Source organism: Oncorhynchus keta, chromosome 14 (genome assembly GCF_023373465.1).
Source record: "Oncorhynchus keta strain PuntledgeMale-10-30-2019 chromosome 14, Oket_V2, whole genome shotgun sequence".
NCBI classification, from domain to species: Eukaryota; Metazoa; Chordata; class Actinopteri; order Salmoniformes; family Salmonidae; genus Oncorhynchus; species Oncorhynchus keta.
This window is the reverse complement of record NC_068434.1, coordinates 65,814,746-65,833,140: the sequence shown is the minus strand read 5'-3', so window position 1 is coordinate 65,833,140 and position 18,395 is coordinate 65,814,746. Positions and strand designations below refer to the sequence as shown.

Sequence of the window (18,395 nt, the reverse complement as noted above, 5' to 3'; positions counted from 1 at the left end):
CTTTCGTTTTCTGTTACGAACATTAAAACGTTTTGCTACGGTGTGGCCTAATGAGCAAGACACTGGTGTTACTTTTCTGATTTGTTACAATTCGGTTCTAATGTTGTTGTGGACAATGAGTGTGATAGCATGAGAAATAGCATTCAGAAATGGCATGAATGGAGGCGTGGCAGTGGTCTATTTTCATCTCATGTGGTGTGTATGCGCCATTATATCTGAGGTACCTAATTATTACAGCTGACTGGAGGTCAGTGTTGTTCTGTTGTCACGAGAAAGGTGGTGGTGTGGTTCCATTCCTCCTGTTGCCACGGGTACTAGCAGCTGGTGTGTGATTGTGAGAGTGTAAAGAGTGGCAGCGCTTCTACACTGAGAGACAGGCAGCCTGAGGAGGACAACACTGTCAATCTCTTTCTGTCCGCTCGCCACAGTACCGAGGTGATGAAGCTTAATCTCCAACAGATTTCTCCACTGCTCCCTGCTTTGTTGTGCTGGAGGCAGAGATTATCAGATTAACGCGCAATAAGGAGAAAGATATTTAATTTGCCAATTGCTAACGAATAGCCATTTCCTGGCAACAGCCAGATACCAGGATAGAGAGAGAGAGACTCCCATTTAGAGTCCAGCTGGGGTTTGGGTTAATTTGGCTATGAACCATGCAGATGATTGTCAAAGGAAGTCGTTAGAGATTGGGGCTAGAAGAGACCTCTTCCTCACCCACACACTCTTTCTCTTTTTGGGGGGAGGGGCTGACGGTCTGCTGCTGGAGACACGGCCATCACCACTAATGGGCTGTTGACCCCCAGCAGGGGGCGGCGGGAGGGGCAGGTCGAGTGGCTATTCATCACAGCAATGTCCACGTGTCATCATCCGGCTTCTCCTCCTCTGGCTGATCCCAGGGAAAGATTAGCAAGCAAAACCACATCTGGCCTTCACACTGCTCTTAGCCAATGGCTACTCCTCTGCTACTCTCCTCTACTCTGCTCCCTTGTCCCACCCCAGCCTTCTCACAGGAGCTGAACTCTGGGTGCACTCTCCTCTAATCCTGAGCCAGTCTTATCTCAGCTCAGGAACAATAGACACACAGAGAGAGCAGCAGGCAGCCCCTGCAGCTATTCAGAATGGAGAATTTTACAAAATGACTCCAGCTACTGTAGAGCCCAAAGTGTGGTGTCAGGCAGGGCTGCCTCAGTGCTCAGACTGGTTGTCACTGACTCTATAAATCCTAGTTTCTCAATCCCTGTAAACCCGCCTGGCATCAAAATGTAATACAGTTTTGATACGGATGAGGCAAGTAAAATCAACAGCAATGAACCCAATGAAAACAAGTCAGGGTACCACAGTACATGCTACTGTTTTGTCCATAGCGTGATGAACAGTACAGTCTATCTGGCGGTTGTATGTATTGTTGAGTGGCTGGTCGGGGACCCGGAAATAATTACAAATCATTTGTAGACTGCAAATTGACCATATAATCCCAAACAGATATAATATTTGACTAAAACATAATCATATCAAACTGCTTACATTTGTATGCGATCATATGTGTCTCTCTATGCTTGGGAATACTTGAACAAATTTCCAAAATTAAATTCACTTGGAGTTGAATTCCTGGTGTTTAGTCTTTTATGTCCAACAAGGGTAGTCTAGTGGTTAGAGCATTGGACTAGAAACCAGAAGGTTGTAAGTTTGAATCCCCCAGCTGACAAGGTACAAATCTGTCGTTCTGCCCCTGAACAGGCAGTTAACCCACTGTTCCCAGGCCGTCATTGAAAATAAGAATTTGTTCTTAACTGACTTGCCTGGTTAAATAAAGGTAAAAAAAGAATAATAAAAAATAAAATAAAACATTTTTGAATCATTTGCTCAGAATACATGAGGGGGGGGTGAAACCACGACCCGTAGGACACCAGTAGGGGAGCCCTGATGTAGGTAGACTAAACAGGGCACCTTTCCAAGCCCAGGATCCCATCCATCTCATGTTAATGAGCCTTCACCACAGTCCTAACGAGCTGTAGTCGCTGCTGTGCCCCGTGTAGGAATCAATGCTGCTGTCTGTGCTGTGGCCGGAGACTGGACAGTCATTTGCATAAAGGGGGCTAGGGACAGACTGTTAAACAGGCCATGGAGGCATCAGTAGATCAGTTCTGTTCTGTTGTCTTCCCCACCATGCAGCTCGGTACTTCTGACATTCACCATCCCATGCCTAACCCCAGATTGAGCTAATTACTGATTGGTGCCATTGCTTCGTAATAAGACTAACAATCCTTTCATTGTAATTGGACGCTTCATTTTGGCTTGTCTGTATTGTGTTGGGGATTTGAGCTGACGGTGGTTTCTGTTGCTGCTGGATGGATTGTGATGTTAGGATTTTCGATGAGAAACAGTGCAGCAGATTACAGCAGTGTGTTACGTTGGACAGTCAGTGCTGTGTGAACCCTCCTGGGTTATATTTGTCTTCTGATGTATTTGGTGAATTAACAGTTTGAGGGTACACAAAAGTCTATCAATACAAATAAAGGTTCCTTAGGGATTACAAATGGCTGTTTTCATGCCTTTGTAGGATGATATAGTATGTCTTGTACTTTTAGGATATGAAAGAAACTTCACTTTTACCTCAGTAAGCATGATGTTTTGTCTTTGGGCCAACTTAGTAGAAGAGACAGTAGCCTGATATTGCTTTAAAAACCGAAGTAATTCCGCATTTGTTTTCATCAGTGTTGTGTTGAGCCTTCAGGTGACGGCTGCTCATGTACTGGTGGAACACCGTGAGTCCTTCACTGTTTTTCTCTTTCTCTCCAACTCGGTCTCTCTCTTTCTCTCATCCCCCCCCTCTGTCATTTTCTTCTCTGTGTACATCTCCAGGCCAGTGAATCCATATACATGTCAGTGCGTTCAGGGAGAAGACATCTCCTCCTCAGCATCTCTTACCGTCCCCCTGGCTGGCCTGGGAAGCAGAAAAATAAACACACGTACACAGTCGCAAAAAAAGAGATTATCTGTGACTGCCTGTGCCATTCTTCATTTAACCCACATTCAAATGACCGTGTTATGATTCTTTTTCCCCACCAGCACCCTATAAGGATCATGGTATGATACCAGCTGTGGTTAAGCCAAGGGTTCATTATAGGCATAATGTGTCATCATCCTGAATGCCTATATCCTATCTGTGAGTAAACAGTTGACTCGAGCTAAGCAGTTCTCTGTCCAAAACTGTCATTGCCAAGTGAAGATTTCATAATATTCTGGCTGAAACACGAATGACCACGGCTTCCAGTTGCAGCAAGGCATGTTTACAAGGAAGCAAACAGCACAACGAAAGAGCAGCAAGACCCAAAATACTCACTCCTCTCCAGGCCAATAATGAACAGGACGCTTGATTCAAACTGCCTCCAGCCTTCCCAAAAGTATGTCTGAGGCGCTGGCAGGGGCTCTGAGTAGGCTACCCACCACAAGCTTGGCACACTGTGAGTGAGGAGCAGAGGGAGGACAGACAGCATGGCTGCTTTTGTTCCTTCTGCAGGAGGCAGATAAAGGAGACACACTAGCTGAGTGGTAGACGGACAGAGACACACTAGCTGAGTGGTAGACGGACAGAGACACACTAGCTGAGTGGTAGACGGACAGAGACACACTAGCTGAGTGGTAGACGGACAGAGACACACTAGCTGAGTGGTAGACGGACAGAGACACACTAGCTGAGTGGTAGACGGACAGAGACACACTAGCTGAGTGGTAGACGGACAGAGACACACTAGCTGAGTGGTAGACGGACAGAGACACACTAGCTGAGTGGTAGACGGACAGAGACACACTAGCTGAGTGGTAGACGGACAGAGACACACTAGCTGAGTGGTAGACGGACAGAGACACACTAGCTGAGACACACTAGCTGAGTGGTAGACGGACAGAGACACACTAGCTGAGTGGTAGACGGACAGAGACACACTAGCTGAGTGGTAGACGGACAGAGACACTAGCTGAGTGGTAGACGGACAGAGACACACTAGCTGAGTGGTAGACGGACAGAGACACACTAGCTGAGTGGTAGACGGACACATCTGAGTTGACGGACAGAGACACACACTGAGTGGTAGACACACACACACAGCACACACGGACACACACACACAGCTGAGTGGTACACACAGAGACACACAGCTGAGTGGTACACGGACAGACACACACACACACACACAGACACACACAGTGGTAGACACACACAGCTGAGTGACTGATAGAGACACACGAGCAGAGACGGACAGAGACACACACAGTGACTGACAGAGACACTAGCAGAGACACAGACACACACATTGAATGATAGACCGAGCAGAGAGACACACTAGCACATTAGACGGACAGAAAGACTAGCTGAGTGGTAGACGGACAGAGACACACATTGAGTGGCAGATGGACAGACACACACACATTGACTGAAATAACGACAGAGACACACACATCATTGACTGAAAGACACACACACACACACACACACACACACACACACACACACACACACACATTGACTGAAAGACCGACAGAGACATACACACACCCACATTGACTGATACAGAGACACACACAGTGACTGATAGACCGACAGAGACACACACACACACACACACACATTGACTGAAAGACCGACAGAGACACACACACACACACATTGACTGATAGACCGACAGAGAGACACATACACATTGCCGGAAAGACTGGCCGAGACCACACATTGAGTGGCAGATGAACACACACACACATTGACTGAAATAACGACAGAGATGCACACACATTGACTGAAAGACTGACGGACACACACACACACATTGACTGAAAGACCGACAGACACACACACACACACACACATTGACTGAAAGACCGACAGATACACACACACACACACATTGACTGAAAGACCGACAGAGAGACACACACACACATTGCCGGAAAGACACGAGACACACGCATTGAGTGGTAGATGAACACACACACACACATTGACTGAAATAACGACAGAGACACACATTGCACACAGACACACACACATTGACTGATACAGAGACACACACATTGCCGGAAAGACCGACAGAGACACACACACACACACACATTGACTGGTAGACCGACCAACACACATACACACACACACACACACACACACACACACACACACACACACACACACACACACACACACACACACACACACACACACACACACATTGACTGAAAGACCGACAGAGACACACACGCACCCACATTGACTGGTAGACCACACACACACACACACACACACATTGACACACAGACCGACACACACACACACACATTGACACACACACACACACACACACACACACACACACACACACACACACACACACACACACACACACACACACACACACACACACACACACACACACACACACACACACACACATTGACTGATAGACCGACAGGCACCGATGGAGCAGTGACTCACAGCTTATCGATTTCAGAAGCTTTTCAGACTGTTTCCAAATTTGGAATCAAGAAGAAAATAAATATTGAAATATTGAATATATTTCTGCTTCTCTGAGAGACACGAACAAAGATGCATGGTAATTTCCCCCCTGTTCTTTTTCTTTTGTAGACTGCTACATTTTCGACTCCAATTCCACTCTTTCTTTTGTACTGATTACATGTCTAGCAAGTGTTCCTATTGTATCCCAAGGGCAGTGGAGTGTAGAGAAGTGACCACCTACATAAAGAGATCCTTTAAAACCGAGAGGGGCTGGCTACAGAGGTCACACTTCTTCACACAATATGATATTGAATATTATGTAGTTGGCTGTTGCAAGTTGATTGAAGTTCAAGTCGTGCTCATTTGTGACATGTCTGATTTCGCTGAGCACATTGAAAAGCAGCCTTGTGGAGAGATTCGTGGAGATATGAGCTGGTCCAGCTGCTTCTCCTGTCATTACCTCCACCCCTCCAACTCCACCCCTCGAATGTGATAGTAGACATTATAAACTGGGTGGTCGAGCCCTGAATGCTGATTTGACTGACAGGTATATCAGACCGTATGACAAAGACAATGTATAATTTGCAGTAATTCCACATCATGAGAGATATATGAAATTATAGTCAAATTGGTATAACATTATAAGAGGTGTAATGCATTGCCTCTTCAACTGAACCCTTGTACCCCCCCTGCCCATGTTCCCTCCATATCATTCCAGTCTCAGGTTCCATTCCATCCAGACTGACTCCATTATGTGCCTATTCTCTATGGGGTCTGGGGAACAAAAGGCAGTGAGACCTCCTAGCACAGCCCTGCTCACAGCAGTGTGCCGACATGGGTCAGGGAGCGTACACCTCCAATTGTCAGCCAGCTCTCAGCCTGACACACAATACCTCTGGGTGACACACAGATAACTCAAAGCCCTCGGTGCCACTGCCGGCACTTGATAGTCCGCTACTCTGCTCCGCATTCACAGCTAGGCCACGTCAATGTGAAAAACTGAAATTAAACGGGGTAGAAAATCCGCTGGCTACGGTTAGATAGAGACACGTCTTGGCACGGGAGCTTTGTTAATCAACCTCTCTCTCGCTGTCTCTTTGTCACTAAACAAGCTCGACTGAATGCTTTGTTTACAGGTGGCCAGTCTTCTGTGGTGGCCTTCCTTCGCATTCATAAGCAGCTGAATGCCAAGACTTGACTGAAATAATGGCTTGTTGGGAAGAGAAAGCCGTTTCCCCCCAGCTCCATACGCCTTGCTTTAAAACAACCGGAGTTGGCTACAATATGTCTGTTTCTCTGGTACCACTTTCATCTTGACTCGTCTCTTCAATGGGGGACAGCAGAATATTGCTTAGTGAAGACTGTCTGCTGACCTAACAATACTCATCCCCATGCATACTGAATAGTATCGGCTTGCTCTGGAATATCAGACGATTAAAGCAATGAACACACTGTGCAACGTAACTAGTGGGTAGTACAGCATACATCCTAGTCTAGGCAGACTTCAGACTTCTTTATGGATGATTCTTTGGAGGAGCCGAAATACTAAATCCTTGAAGCATGGTTACTTCCACTCCATTGTTTTCCAGGGGTGTAAAGTCAATCACATTTAATCCCTCACTTGTGCAGAGAAATCCCCTCAATTGAGTCCAGATAGACTGTTATAGACTGTGCCCTTCCAAGCGCTTCATAGCAGCAAATCCTCTCTAGAGCTATAGGAGTGGGCAGTCCAGGCAGTAGTCAGCCAATCGTCACCCAGAGATTATTGGCTGTTTTCTCTTTCCTTTTTTTATGTGATGATATGATGCCCTGGTTCTTTGAGAAAAAGATGCTGTGGTAGCTAGCTTTCTAAAATCCTCTCCTGTCTAATGTATTCACGGCCTCAGGTTGGAGAGAGAGTAGAGGGAAGGGGGGTGGGGGTGCGGTAGGGAAGGTGATGGGTCAGGTCTCCTGGTTGCCAGGCAGGTTTAAGATAATAGCTTTGATTTAATCCAGAGCAGCGTCCCCGCTCCCACAAGCTCCCACCCGTTCCCCACGTACAGCCATGCTAATATGCCCAGAGGGTTCCTCCTTCAGTAAATTGAAGAGGAGCCTCCTTGGATTTATGGTGAGCAATATCTTGATCTCTTTCCAATAGAATGAATCCCTTTATTTCACGAACCAGAGATGATAGAGAAAGGAAGGAAGATTCTGCTATCTCACCCTCCACCCTCTCTCCCTCTCGCTCCATATGTCACTGGCTCTGAACCCGAGTTGAGACATTTAACCAACCTTTGACCTTAGCATTTAGTTGTCTGTGCAGTCAGCAGTGCATGGTTATTAATCTCCCTGAGTTAGATGTGTCCTCTGTTCTCCTTAGTGAGTTCGCTACACAGCAACTTGTCCTCTAGTCTAGTCAGTCTACTACTGGGTGAATGTAGGGTGTCAAAGGTCAATTCTGGACTACCTAGTCATGAGAGTGGTCTCAGACCGACAGAAGGAGGTCAGTAGGAAATGTCATCTGGAGTGGAACTCTCACATCCAGGGAGGAGAAGGGGAGTGGGTGTGTGGTGGGTGACCCCTGACCCTGAGCGGAGGCAGTGATGTCAGAGGGCAGAGGTAGCTATGCTCCAGCTGTGTAACAACTTGTAGCTCTGTTCCACCATCAAGCTAATCACGGTAATATAAACGGACAGATGTTACCCCTCCCAGCTCACAAAGCATGCCTCAACAAGGATGAAGGGAGGGGGGAAGAGGGAAAGAAGGAAGGCGAGAAGGAGGTGGGAGGGATGCAGTCCTGCTGGGAAAGCACTGAGGCAACATGTCAGAAGGCTCCTGCTGGTTTCCGCAGCCCCCCTCCCAACCCCACACAGAGTAGTCGTAAGCCTTGTTCATGGGCCTGGTGGGGAGTCTTAATACCCCTTTGGCAGTTTATCCAAGGCAGCACGCTCCCAATTAAAGGGTCCTTCAAGCAAGATTTACTCCCCACCAAACCCCTAAACATTGCACTCCCCCATCCTCCCTCAGTCCTCCGGCAGCCACCTCTCCTTCCCACTTTTCTCCTTCCTCCCTTTCCTTTCTATCGCTGTTGATTCTTCTGGCAGGAGGTGGGCACTCATCGCTCTAGCATCTCACAATGCCAAGACTTTTAACTGTAAGATCAAAGAGGGTGAGAGTTTGCCTAGCGCACGATTACATTGGAGATTTCTGGCAACCCTCACCGGGTAGCTCCATTAGGCTCCGTGCTACTCTAATTTTTCCGCAAGAGCTCCCTTGGGCTGCAAGGCAATTATGCAGTGGTGTGGCATAGTATTTCATTCTCCTCACATTGCGTTACTCTATGATGGAGTTTGCTGCTAACAGCTTCATACGGCCCAGGAGGAAGGGAGCTGGTTGCTAACGTCGTCCTGCTACTGGATAGACATGGAGATTGGATGAGAGGGGGGGGGTAAGAGAGAGGAGGGAGACTTCTCAAGGGCATGATGGGCTGCTCTCTTTACTCACTGGATAGGTGGGAACACTATACAGCACTGCATAGAATTTGCATTTATACCCTGCCTTATGTCATTCATAAATGTCTCAGAGAGCGAGGGAAAGTTACAGAGAGGAATGGAGAATGTCGAGAGTAATGGAGTGGCGCTAAGAGGGTGAGGGTGAAGGAGGGATATATAGGTGAGAAAATGGGGAAGGGTGTTCTCCTGTCGTTCTGTTCCGTAGTGTGTGGTGCCCCAGGCGAGGCTGTTTATAGCTTTGGTGATGATGACGCCGCTCTGCAGACAGCCAGCCAGTCAGTCAGGCAGGCTACGCCGTGCACAGTCACAGGTGCTCGGGCCCCCAGGCTTCTCTCCTCTCTCTTCCTCTCCAAACGCTGTCAGCTCATCATCAGCTAGAGCAGGCTTTCATCACACCCAGCTCCCAACATGCACACAGGAGGCCCTGCTACACCTCCTATAGCTCTAAACCTGGAGCTACTGCTACTCAGTATGTGTCATAGTCTGAGACTAGAGCTTTAACATTATGAAGCCAGAGGGTGATCAACATACACAGACACCTATTAGGGCTGGGCGGTATACTGTATTTTACTATATATTGATGCATGGACCGGTTTGGGTTTTTAGTTTACCTTCTATAACAGTATTTTAAGGAAAGTGAAAAGATTTAGCATGGGTCCTCAGATCCTCAAAAGGTTCTACAGCTGCACCATCGAGAGCTGCCTGGTATGGCAACTGCTCGGCCTCTGACCGCAAGGCACTACAGAGGGTAGTGCGAACGGCCCAGTACATCACTGGGGCCCAGTACATCACTGGGGCCAAGCTTCCTGCCATCCAGGACCTCTATACCAGGCGGTGTCAGAGGAAGGCCCTGCAAATTGTCAAAGACTCCAGCCACCCTATTCATAGACTGTTCTCTCTGCTACCACACGGCAAGCGGTACCGGAAAGCCAAGTCTAGTTCCAAGAGGCTTCTAAACCGCTTCTACCCCCAAGCCATAAGACTCCTGAACATTTAGTCAAATGGCTACCCAGACTATTCACATTGCCACTCTCTGTTGTCATCTATGCACAGTCACTTTAATTAACTCTACCTACATGTACATACTACCTCAACTAATAGATGCCCCCACACATTGACTCTGTACCGGCACCCCCCTATATATTGTTATTTTTTTACTGCTCCTCTTTAATTACTTTTCTCTTATTCGTATACATCTTTTTTGAAACTGCACTGTCGGTTAGGGGCTCGTAAGTAAACATTTCACTGTAAGGTCTACTACACCTGTTGTATTTGGCACATGTGACTAATCAAATTTGATTTGAATGTTTGGTTTGTTAAATGTGATACGCCAGTGTGTAACGTCCATTTTAATAGTTTACTCTTCTACTTGGGTCATCCATCTCTGCACTCTCCACGCCGCGTTCCACGCACACCTAGTACCACCCCGCCACTCAAGGAGCGGTTTTGTTGTTGTTTGACCACGATACTTTCGTTCAGTCTGCATGGTCAATGCTGCACATGCAACAATGTTGTTTCCAATTGGTCTGCATGGTCAATGCTGCACATGCAACAATGTTGTTTCCAATTGGTCTGCATGGTCAATGCTGCACATGCAACAATGTTGTTTACAATTGGTCTGCATGGTCAATGCTGCACATGCAACAATGTTGTTTCCAATTGGTCTGCATGGTCAATGCTGCACATGCAACAATGTTGTTTCCAATTGGTCTGCATGGTCAATGCTGCACATGCAACAATGTTGTTTCCAATTGGTCTGCATGGTCAATGCTGCACATGCAACAATGTTGTTTCCAATTGGTCTGCATGGTCAATGCTGCACATGCAACATTTACATTTACATTTAAGTCATTTAGCAACAATGTTGTTTCCAATTGGTCTGCATGGTCAATGCTGCACATACAACAATGTTGTTTACAATTGGTCTGCATGGTCAATGCTGCACATGCAACCATGTTGTTTACAATTGGTCTGCATGGTCAATGCTGCACATGCAACAATGTTGTTTTCAATAGGATCTTAATATAAATCCACAAGCGTTTTATAATTACAATATTAGTTTGTATTTTCATAGCAAGTTAATTACGCTAAATCGTGTTAGCCACTAATGCTAATCACTAGTTAGCTGGGTACTACTGAGTCGGAGAAAATGTAGCTAGCTAATACAGCCTGATTCAAGTGCTGGTGGAGGCCTAAATCCATCATGTTGTTTGTGCAACAGTATCTTCTAAATCAAAGAGGAATAGGCAAAGCATGAATATGTTGGCTACATGAATAAAGATTGAATGTAGCCAAAGATTCTAGGGTCCCCTAGGAAACACTGACCATCACTTTGGTTCCTATCCGGTCACAATAACTCGTCCATGGCATTTTCATTCATTGTCATGTCAAACAACACTGTATTCAAAGTGGCCACAATTATTTATTCTAACTATAGAATTACAATTTCCATGATTCCAAAAGTTCACCCAAGTGTTTTGATCTAAATTGCAATTGCAACATTTGGTTAAAAATAAGGCCTAGTATTTTTGCCCATATCGTGGCAGTGTGGAAATGATCTCAAATGAGTGCAGGAAATGCAGGAAATTATTTTAGGTTGAAGTTTAATTGAAAATAATAAAAGTCAGAATGGAGACAGACCCATTGAAATAATGTAGAATATATGTGTTGCCTCCCTAGGGTCACGCACTACTCATAAAGAACATGTTCAACTTTTCTTCATCAAAAACAGAAAATACCATCAAAAAATGTGAAATATACCATATGATATGATACATGGATACATGGCCATATCACCCAGCCCTAATACTTATAGACCTGCCTCCATCACACACAGGCATCTATAGCTGCCTCTCCTGATCATGTGTGTGCAGCTTGGCTATGCTAATCCCTGTTAGCAGGTATAGAGTTTGATTAGGATCCACACAGCAATAATTAACATGGCTGTTGGTGTCCCATGTTTGGTTCTTCTCCCTCTCCTGGGTCTCAGGGGGTAGGTATGTAAAGAGACAGCTGGATCTCACTGCCCAAGGATAGCTGGATTTAGCCTACCTTGGAACATGGCTGTCTTAGTGTTGTATGTAGAGAAAATGATATTTTGGAAGTGAAACTGCTGATGAAAGCTGTTGGTTGGATTGTTAACATAAATATTCACATATACAGTGCCTTCGTATCGTTTTACCTTTACATCCACGGTCTATTAAATCTAACCCTCCTCTCCCTCTTCTCTTTTGCCAGAGATCCGCGGTGGCCGGGGGCCTAAGGAGGGGTCACTGAGATCGCTGCCCCTGTACGACACGCCCTACGAGCCAGCTGAGAACGGAGGGGACTCGGACGGCGAGCGTCCCCGCTGCCCCAGAGAGAGTCGGCTACCGCAGGACGACGAGAGGCCCCCGGAAGAGTACGACCAGCCCTGGGAGTGGAAGAAAGAGCGCATCTCCAAGGCTTTCGCAGGTACGAGAGCACGTATGTAACACTCCTCTCCTCCTGCTCTATGTCCCCTACATTACTGTCACTCTGTGTCTGTTCTGCTGTCCCTCTCCATCCCACTAATTGACCAGGTACCCTTTTCCAGCACTAACCAATGTGATTACTGCTTCTTTCATGGTTTCCGGGTATCTTATCTTCAGAAAGGCATTGTTATTTTTAAGTTCCTTCCCCCTCATGAAGCATAACATCATGTTCATTTGCAGGTATCTCTTCTGCTGAGTGGGGCCTTTTTCTGGGTGTCTGTCTAGTCTATGGCATTTATTGTCATGAATCTTGCCCTGGAGGCAGCTCTGCAGAGTGTGGCTGTGCCAGCTAGTGACCAAAGTCATACCATCTGATTTTAAATATAACCCTAACCTTTCCTCTAACCTTAACTATGATTTCCAGTTGACAGCGTGGTTACGACCAAAAAGCTCATTTCAGTTTTCATACATTTTTACAATATATCCAATTTTGACTTTGCAGCTGTACCGTCTAGCAGAAATCGATCAGTTCCAGGGGAAGTTTCATGACAATAAACGTCAACCTGCAGCTTGGGAGAGACCTAGGGTGTATGGTAGTTAGGGGAGCATGACTGTGTTTGTGTGTTCTCATGCGTTCATATACAGTATACACTACATACACATAAGTATGTGGACAGTAAAAATCGAGCACACCGCCATGCAATTTCCATAGACAAACATTGGCAATAGAATGGCCTTCTTGAAGATCACCTAAGATCCACCATGCGCAGTGCCAAGAGTCGGCGCAGTGGAAATGCGTTCTCTGGAGTGATGAATCACGCTTCACCATCTGGCAGTCCGACGGAGGAATCTGGGTTTGGAGAATGCTACGATAAGGCTTCCTATCCGAATGCATAGTGCCAACTGTAAGGTTCCAGTCGAGAGAAATCTGAACACTATAGCACACAATGACATTCTAGTCAATTCTGTGCTTTTGGGGGAGGCCCTTTCCTGTTTCAGCGTGACAATGCCTCCGTGCACAAAGCAAGGTCCATACAAAAATGGTTTGTCGAGATCGGTGTGGAAGAACTTGACTGGCCTGCACAGAACCATGACCTCAACCCCATCAAACTCCTTTTGGGTTGAATTGGAACGCCGACTGCGAGCCAGGTCTAATCGCCCAACATCAGTACCCGACCTCACTAATGCTCTTGTGGCTGAATGGAAGCCCCAGCAGCAATGTTCCAACATCGAGTGGAAAGCGTTCCCAGTAGAGTGGAGGCTCTTATAGCAGCAAAGGGAGGGACCAACTCCATATTTATGCCCATGATTTTGGAATGTGATGCCGGTGTCCACATGCTTTTGGTCCTGAAGTGTATGTGTGCATCTGTCTGTCTCAATGTCTCTCAATGTTACTGAATGTTGACTGTGGTTTAGAGAGCTCCAGCATAGCTAACACAGCCATAACTGAACAGGGCCGTTCCAAGACAAACTCTGGCTTTGGAAGACAAAGACAAACCAAACAAAAAGATTGGTGGAAAAACAACACCTTTCCTCGATTTGAAACTATACTATACCAAATATTTAAAAACACTTTTCTTTACATCTTCCTCCTTTTTTTCTTGACCTTTTTTGTATTCTTTGAACAGCTCTGCTCTGTTCTGACTGCATTAGCTACAAGGGCTCTGTAAGTGGCAGTGGATCAGAACCAGAGACAAGGATGGACAACACCTCTAAATCCCTCACAGGTACCACTAACACACACCACCCGGGCTGGTCTGTCTCTGTCCCTCTGTTTCTATCAGTCCGTGTTTACTTTGTCTACGTTTCTCTGTTTCATACTGCAGTAAATATGTGCAGTCTCTTTCAGCTGTTAGGAAAAACGGATGTTCCTTTCTTTCATTCATGTCTTTCCCCTCGTTATTTTGTCTTTCATCCAGCACTAAGACGAGTTTATTTAGGATGCTATTTACAAACACACCTCTTACATTATTTCCTTTTGATTCATTTAATTTGCCCGGGATGTCAAAGTGATTTCTGCGGTGCGAGAACAGAGATAAGAGCGCTGAAGTTATCCTTCAAAGAGGAAGACTGGAGTTGCTTTGATTTATTGCATGTTCTTCAACCTTTTTGTGTTCCATTCAGCCCATAATGATATCCCAGTGTTTGGTAGAGAGAGACTTCTCCTCTGACAATCTGTCATAAAACAGCTTTCTGAAAGAAGAATGCCTCCCTTCTCTCTTTCTCTCAGCGTGTGAAGACCTGGCTGCGAACTGGCTCTGTTCCAGACGTCTTGATCATCAAAAAGCTCCAGAACTTTATATAAAAGGGCCCCCAGCTCTAACACTGTCTGTAGACCTAGGTCTTAAAGGTGGCAGCTCTGGTAGACTTGAGGTCTTACGCGTTATCTTCAATATCCAGGCTGTTTGAAGATGAGCTCATCATTGTCAGAGCACTGTAATAAGTGTGTCGTCATTATGCGACCCTGGCGACTGCAGATGGACAGGTTGCTCAGCCACAGGGCATCGACCCAGGCCAAGGGTCAGGACAATGGACAGTCCCTTTCTTTTGGCTGTCACCTTAATGACTTGTCATCTGTTACCATCAGACCATCAGACCATTGGGTGTGTTTCCACCTAGCTTCAGATATTGTGTATATGATGTGTTTTATATTCTGTTGGTGAAGTTAAATTGTTTGCATTTTAAACTGCCATTTGCATAGATGAATAATGATATTGTTCACTTCAGATTTCCTCGTGGTTTCCAGCCCGCTTGAAGATGCCCCATAGATGCTGTTTATATTTAGACAGTTGTATGCGGAATTAAAGTGTCAGCATGAAATATTAATGTTTAATGAAGAAAAATGCACCCCCCACAAATAGTGTAGAGTGGGTGTATACGCCGTATTAAACCAGACCCATAATGTAGATACCTTTATCTGTCTCTAGCTGAACACTGTCATCTGAATAAAGCACTGTTTCTCTTCATTAGAGCTTTCTAAAGGACAGACCTGTAATGCTGCCTGTATGTAAACCACCTCCTCTCCTTAGCTGTCCCTACCGCGTGGGGCTGCCTGCCTCCCTGCCTCACTGCCTAGTGCATCCACACATACAGTACATGTTGTTGGTTTTACAGGTCCTCACTTCTTATTCACTGTTGGGTTATCTCTTGACAGATATGCAATGGAATGTAAATTCCCTCCCTTGTTTGTGTTGGGAGGTTGTGTACATGCCGTTCGGTTAATCACTCATCCTCGCTGCTCCTTCCTCCTTCCCCCTCGGGAAGGGGGACTTTGTGATGGATGAGACTGAGGGTTGAGGAGTGAGGAAGATCCATTAAAATGTGACCATATGAAGAGAGCCTCTGTGTGATCGGTGTTGGTGTGTGGTGGGGGATTTTGTGTGGCGAGGGCTTGTGGGGGTGCGGGTATACACACTTGCATGTGTATGTACTGTGTGTGTGTGTGTGTGTGTGTGTGTGTGTGTGTGTATCCATGTTTAATATGCACACCACACACACTAATAAACCCAGACGTTGAACAGGCAGCCATTGGAAATCTGAGTAGTGCCTCATTGTGTCTGTCTCGAGAACCTGTACTTAATCTGTAGGCCCTGTTGCTGGTTGTTAAACACCATTAACTTGGCTGCTAGCCAGCGTAACCCAGTGCACTTTACTGCAGGCGAGATAACAGGAGATGCTGTCAGAGCCCTAAGCCAGGTCCTGAGCAGCAACACACCGCTTTATGGGTTTTTAATGACTCTTCAAGGACTTAATGACCCAGAGAAATCTGAAGCGCAAAACTCTTCTATTCTTAAGTAAATCAGTGAATCAGTTTCGTTCCAGTAGTAATTGCTGCAGTGTGTTTGAAGAGTTGTTGGTGAGCCTAATCCATGCCTTGGCCCCATGGTTCTGTCTGTCTCTGTGAAAGACCTGTCCCCTGTGATGGCCTGTCACTCCACAGTGCTTCACCCCCCCTCGGTCTGGCCTTCCCTCCGCTGCACCACCGCTGATAACCTCCCTGACAGGCCTCTTTCATGAGCCTCAAATGGCTCCACTGCCTTTCAATGTGCAGCACGCTGCCTGTTATCTTTCACTCACACACGTTGGCCACCCAGCCCTAACCCCTACCTCCTCTCCCCCTGCACAGAGCGCTCTGCCAACCTGACCGTAGCTCTGCTCTCCCCTGGGAGCCCCGCTGGATGGCCAGCTGTGAGTCTAGGCAGAACGGGCACGCTGTCATCTCCCCTCCATCACTCGCTCGCTCACCTCCACTTTCGTATTTAATAGGAACAGATGATCTTCTTCACAACGGATAAGTGTTGGGATAGAGGGAGGTGGATGGTGATGTGATGGATACAACGTGCATTTCCTATGAGGTGGCATTTGGCGGTTTCTTCCACAATGAGCCGTGAACTAGTAGCTTCTGGTGATGGTGATATGAGAGCATCTGCAAAAGCAATTTTTGTTTTTCTGAGCTCTCCTCCAGTTCCTAATAAATTCCATAAATATTGTAATCTAGCAATTTATTTTGAATATGCACGCAATTAGCAGGGCAAATGAAGCAGAACTAAATGAAATGGCACAAGTGGGCCAGTGATTTATGTGGTATCGCTGTTTACACTGATGAAGTAGTGCTGCCTAATTAAAAGGACAAGGTAAACAAAAACATGTTGTAGAGACGTTTAAAAAAAAGTTGTCGAGAGCTTTATGGAATGTCTTTGGGCTCTCTCTCTCTCTCTCTCTGCATCTCTGTTTCTCACTCTCTTTATCACCCGTCAATACTGGCACAAGACCGAACACACCACGTGACACAGTACCAGAATGTCACATGACTTGCCAGAAATTCACACACCACAGAGCTGTCAGGGCAGGATGATGTCACAGGAAGCTATGTCATTGTGTCTTTCTGTTCATGTCATCACTGTTATATTCTGAGAGTCCAACAAGTCCTGGCTCTGGCCAATGTTCAGTCAATTGGATGTTTGAAGCTTTGTGGATTTAGAATGGGATTGCACCCAACAGGTTAACTTCCCTCCTAAAATGCTCTTTCCCTCTGTGTGTCAACAGAATGTTTTGTGTACCGACATGGGCAAAGCGTATGTAATAGACGGATAGTGTATTGGTGAAATACCTCTTAAACACCAGTCATGTAGAGATATCGACAAGTCCTGTACATACAGTAGTCATGATGATCTGTGTGTATGGTATACCTAGTGGTTAAATTGGTATTTGGGGGATGGTCCCTAGTCCAGAGGGTGGGGGGATAATATATATATATATATAAAGTGCTGATTTCATGAACTGAAATAAAAGATCCCATAAATGTTCCATACGACCAAAAACAATATTTCTCTCAGATTTTGTGCACATTTGTTTACGTCCCTGTTAGTGAGCATTTTATCCTTTTGTCAAGTTAATCCATTCACCTGACAGGTGGGAGGGAGGTATTTCTGTCTGTAATAAAGCCCTTTTGTGGGGAAAAAATATATTCTGATTGGCTGGGCATGGCTTCCCAGTGGGTGGGCCTATGCACTTCCAGGTCCACATGTGGCTGTGCCCCTGCCCAGTGTTGTGAAATCTATAGATTAGGGCCTAATGATGTTTTTTCAATTGACTGATTTCCCTATATGAACTGTTGCATGTTGCGTCTAAACATTAGGCTATCTTGTTGCTAGTTATAGCAACATTATGACTTGAATGTCCCCCCCAAAAACATTCTACTGTCACTCAGCCAAACAAGGATGATGTACTGTGAATATAATGTCGACCTACCTATTACACCTGACCCGTGTTACATTTAGCCCCGCCCTTCCCTATGCATTCAATGCCATTTGGTGCTCGCTAACGCGTATAAACCATCCATCTGCTCGCTAACGCACATAAACCATCCATCTGCTCGCTAACGCGTATAAACCATCCAGCTGCTCGCTAACGCGTATAAACCATCCATCTGCTCGCTAACGCACATAA

The 18,395-nt window shown here is 46.0% G+C and overlaps 1 protein-coding gene across 4 annotated transcripts in view; it reads left to right on the top strand.

Moving 5' to 3' along the window:
- Nucleotides 1–18,395, top strand: part of LOC118393803 (SH2 domain-containing adapter protein F-like) — a 126,478-nt gene that overhangs the window by 79,246 nt on the left and 28,837 nt on the right. For 2 of the 4 annotated variants that reach the window (XM_035786883.2, XM_035786886.2), the window contains one exon: nucleotides 12,232–12,447. In XM_035786883.2, coding sequence (XP_035642776.2) covers nucleotides 12,232–12,447 — 216 coding nt within the window. Of the gene's footprint in view, nucleotides 1–12,231; nucleotides 12,460–14,074; nucleotides 14,174–18,395 lie in introns of all 4 variants that reach the window. The other 2 variants (XM_035786884.2, XM_035786885.2) reach the window with 2 other exon arrangements.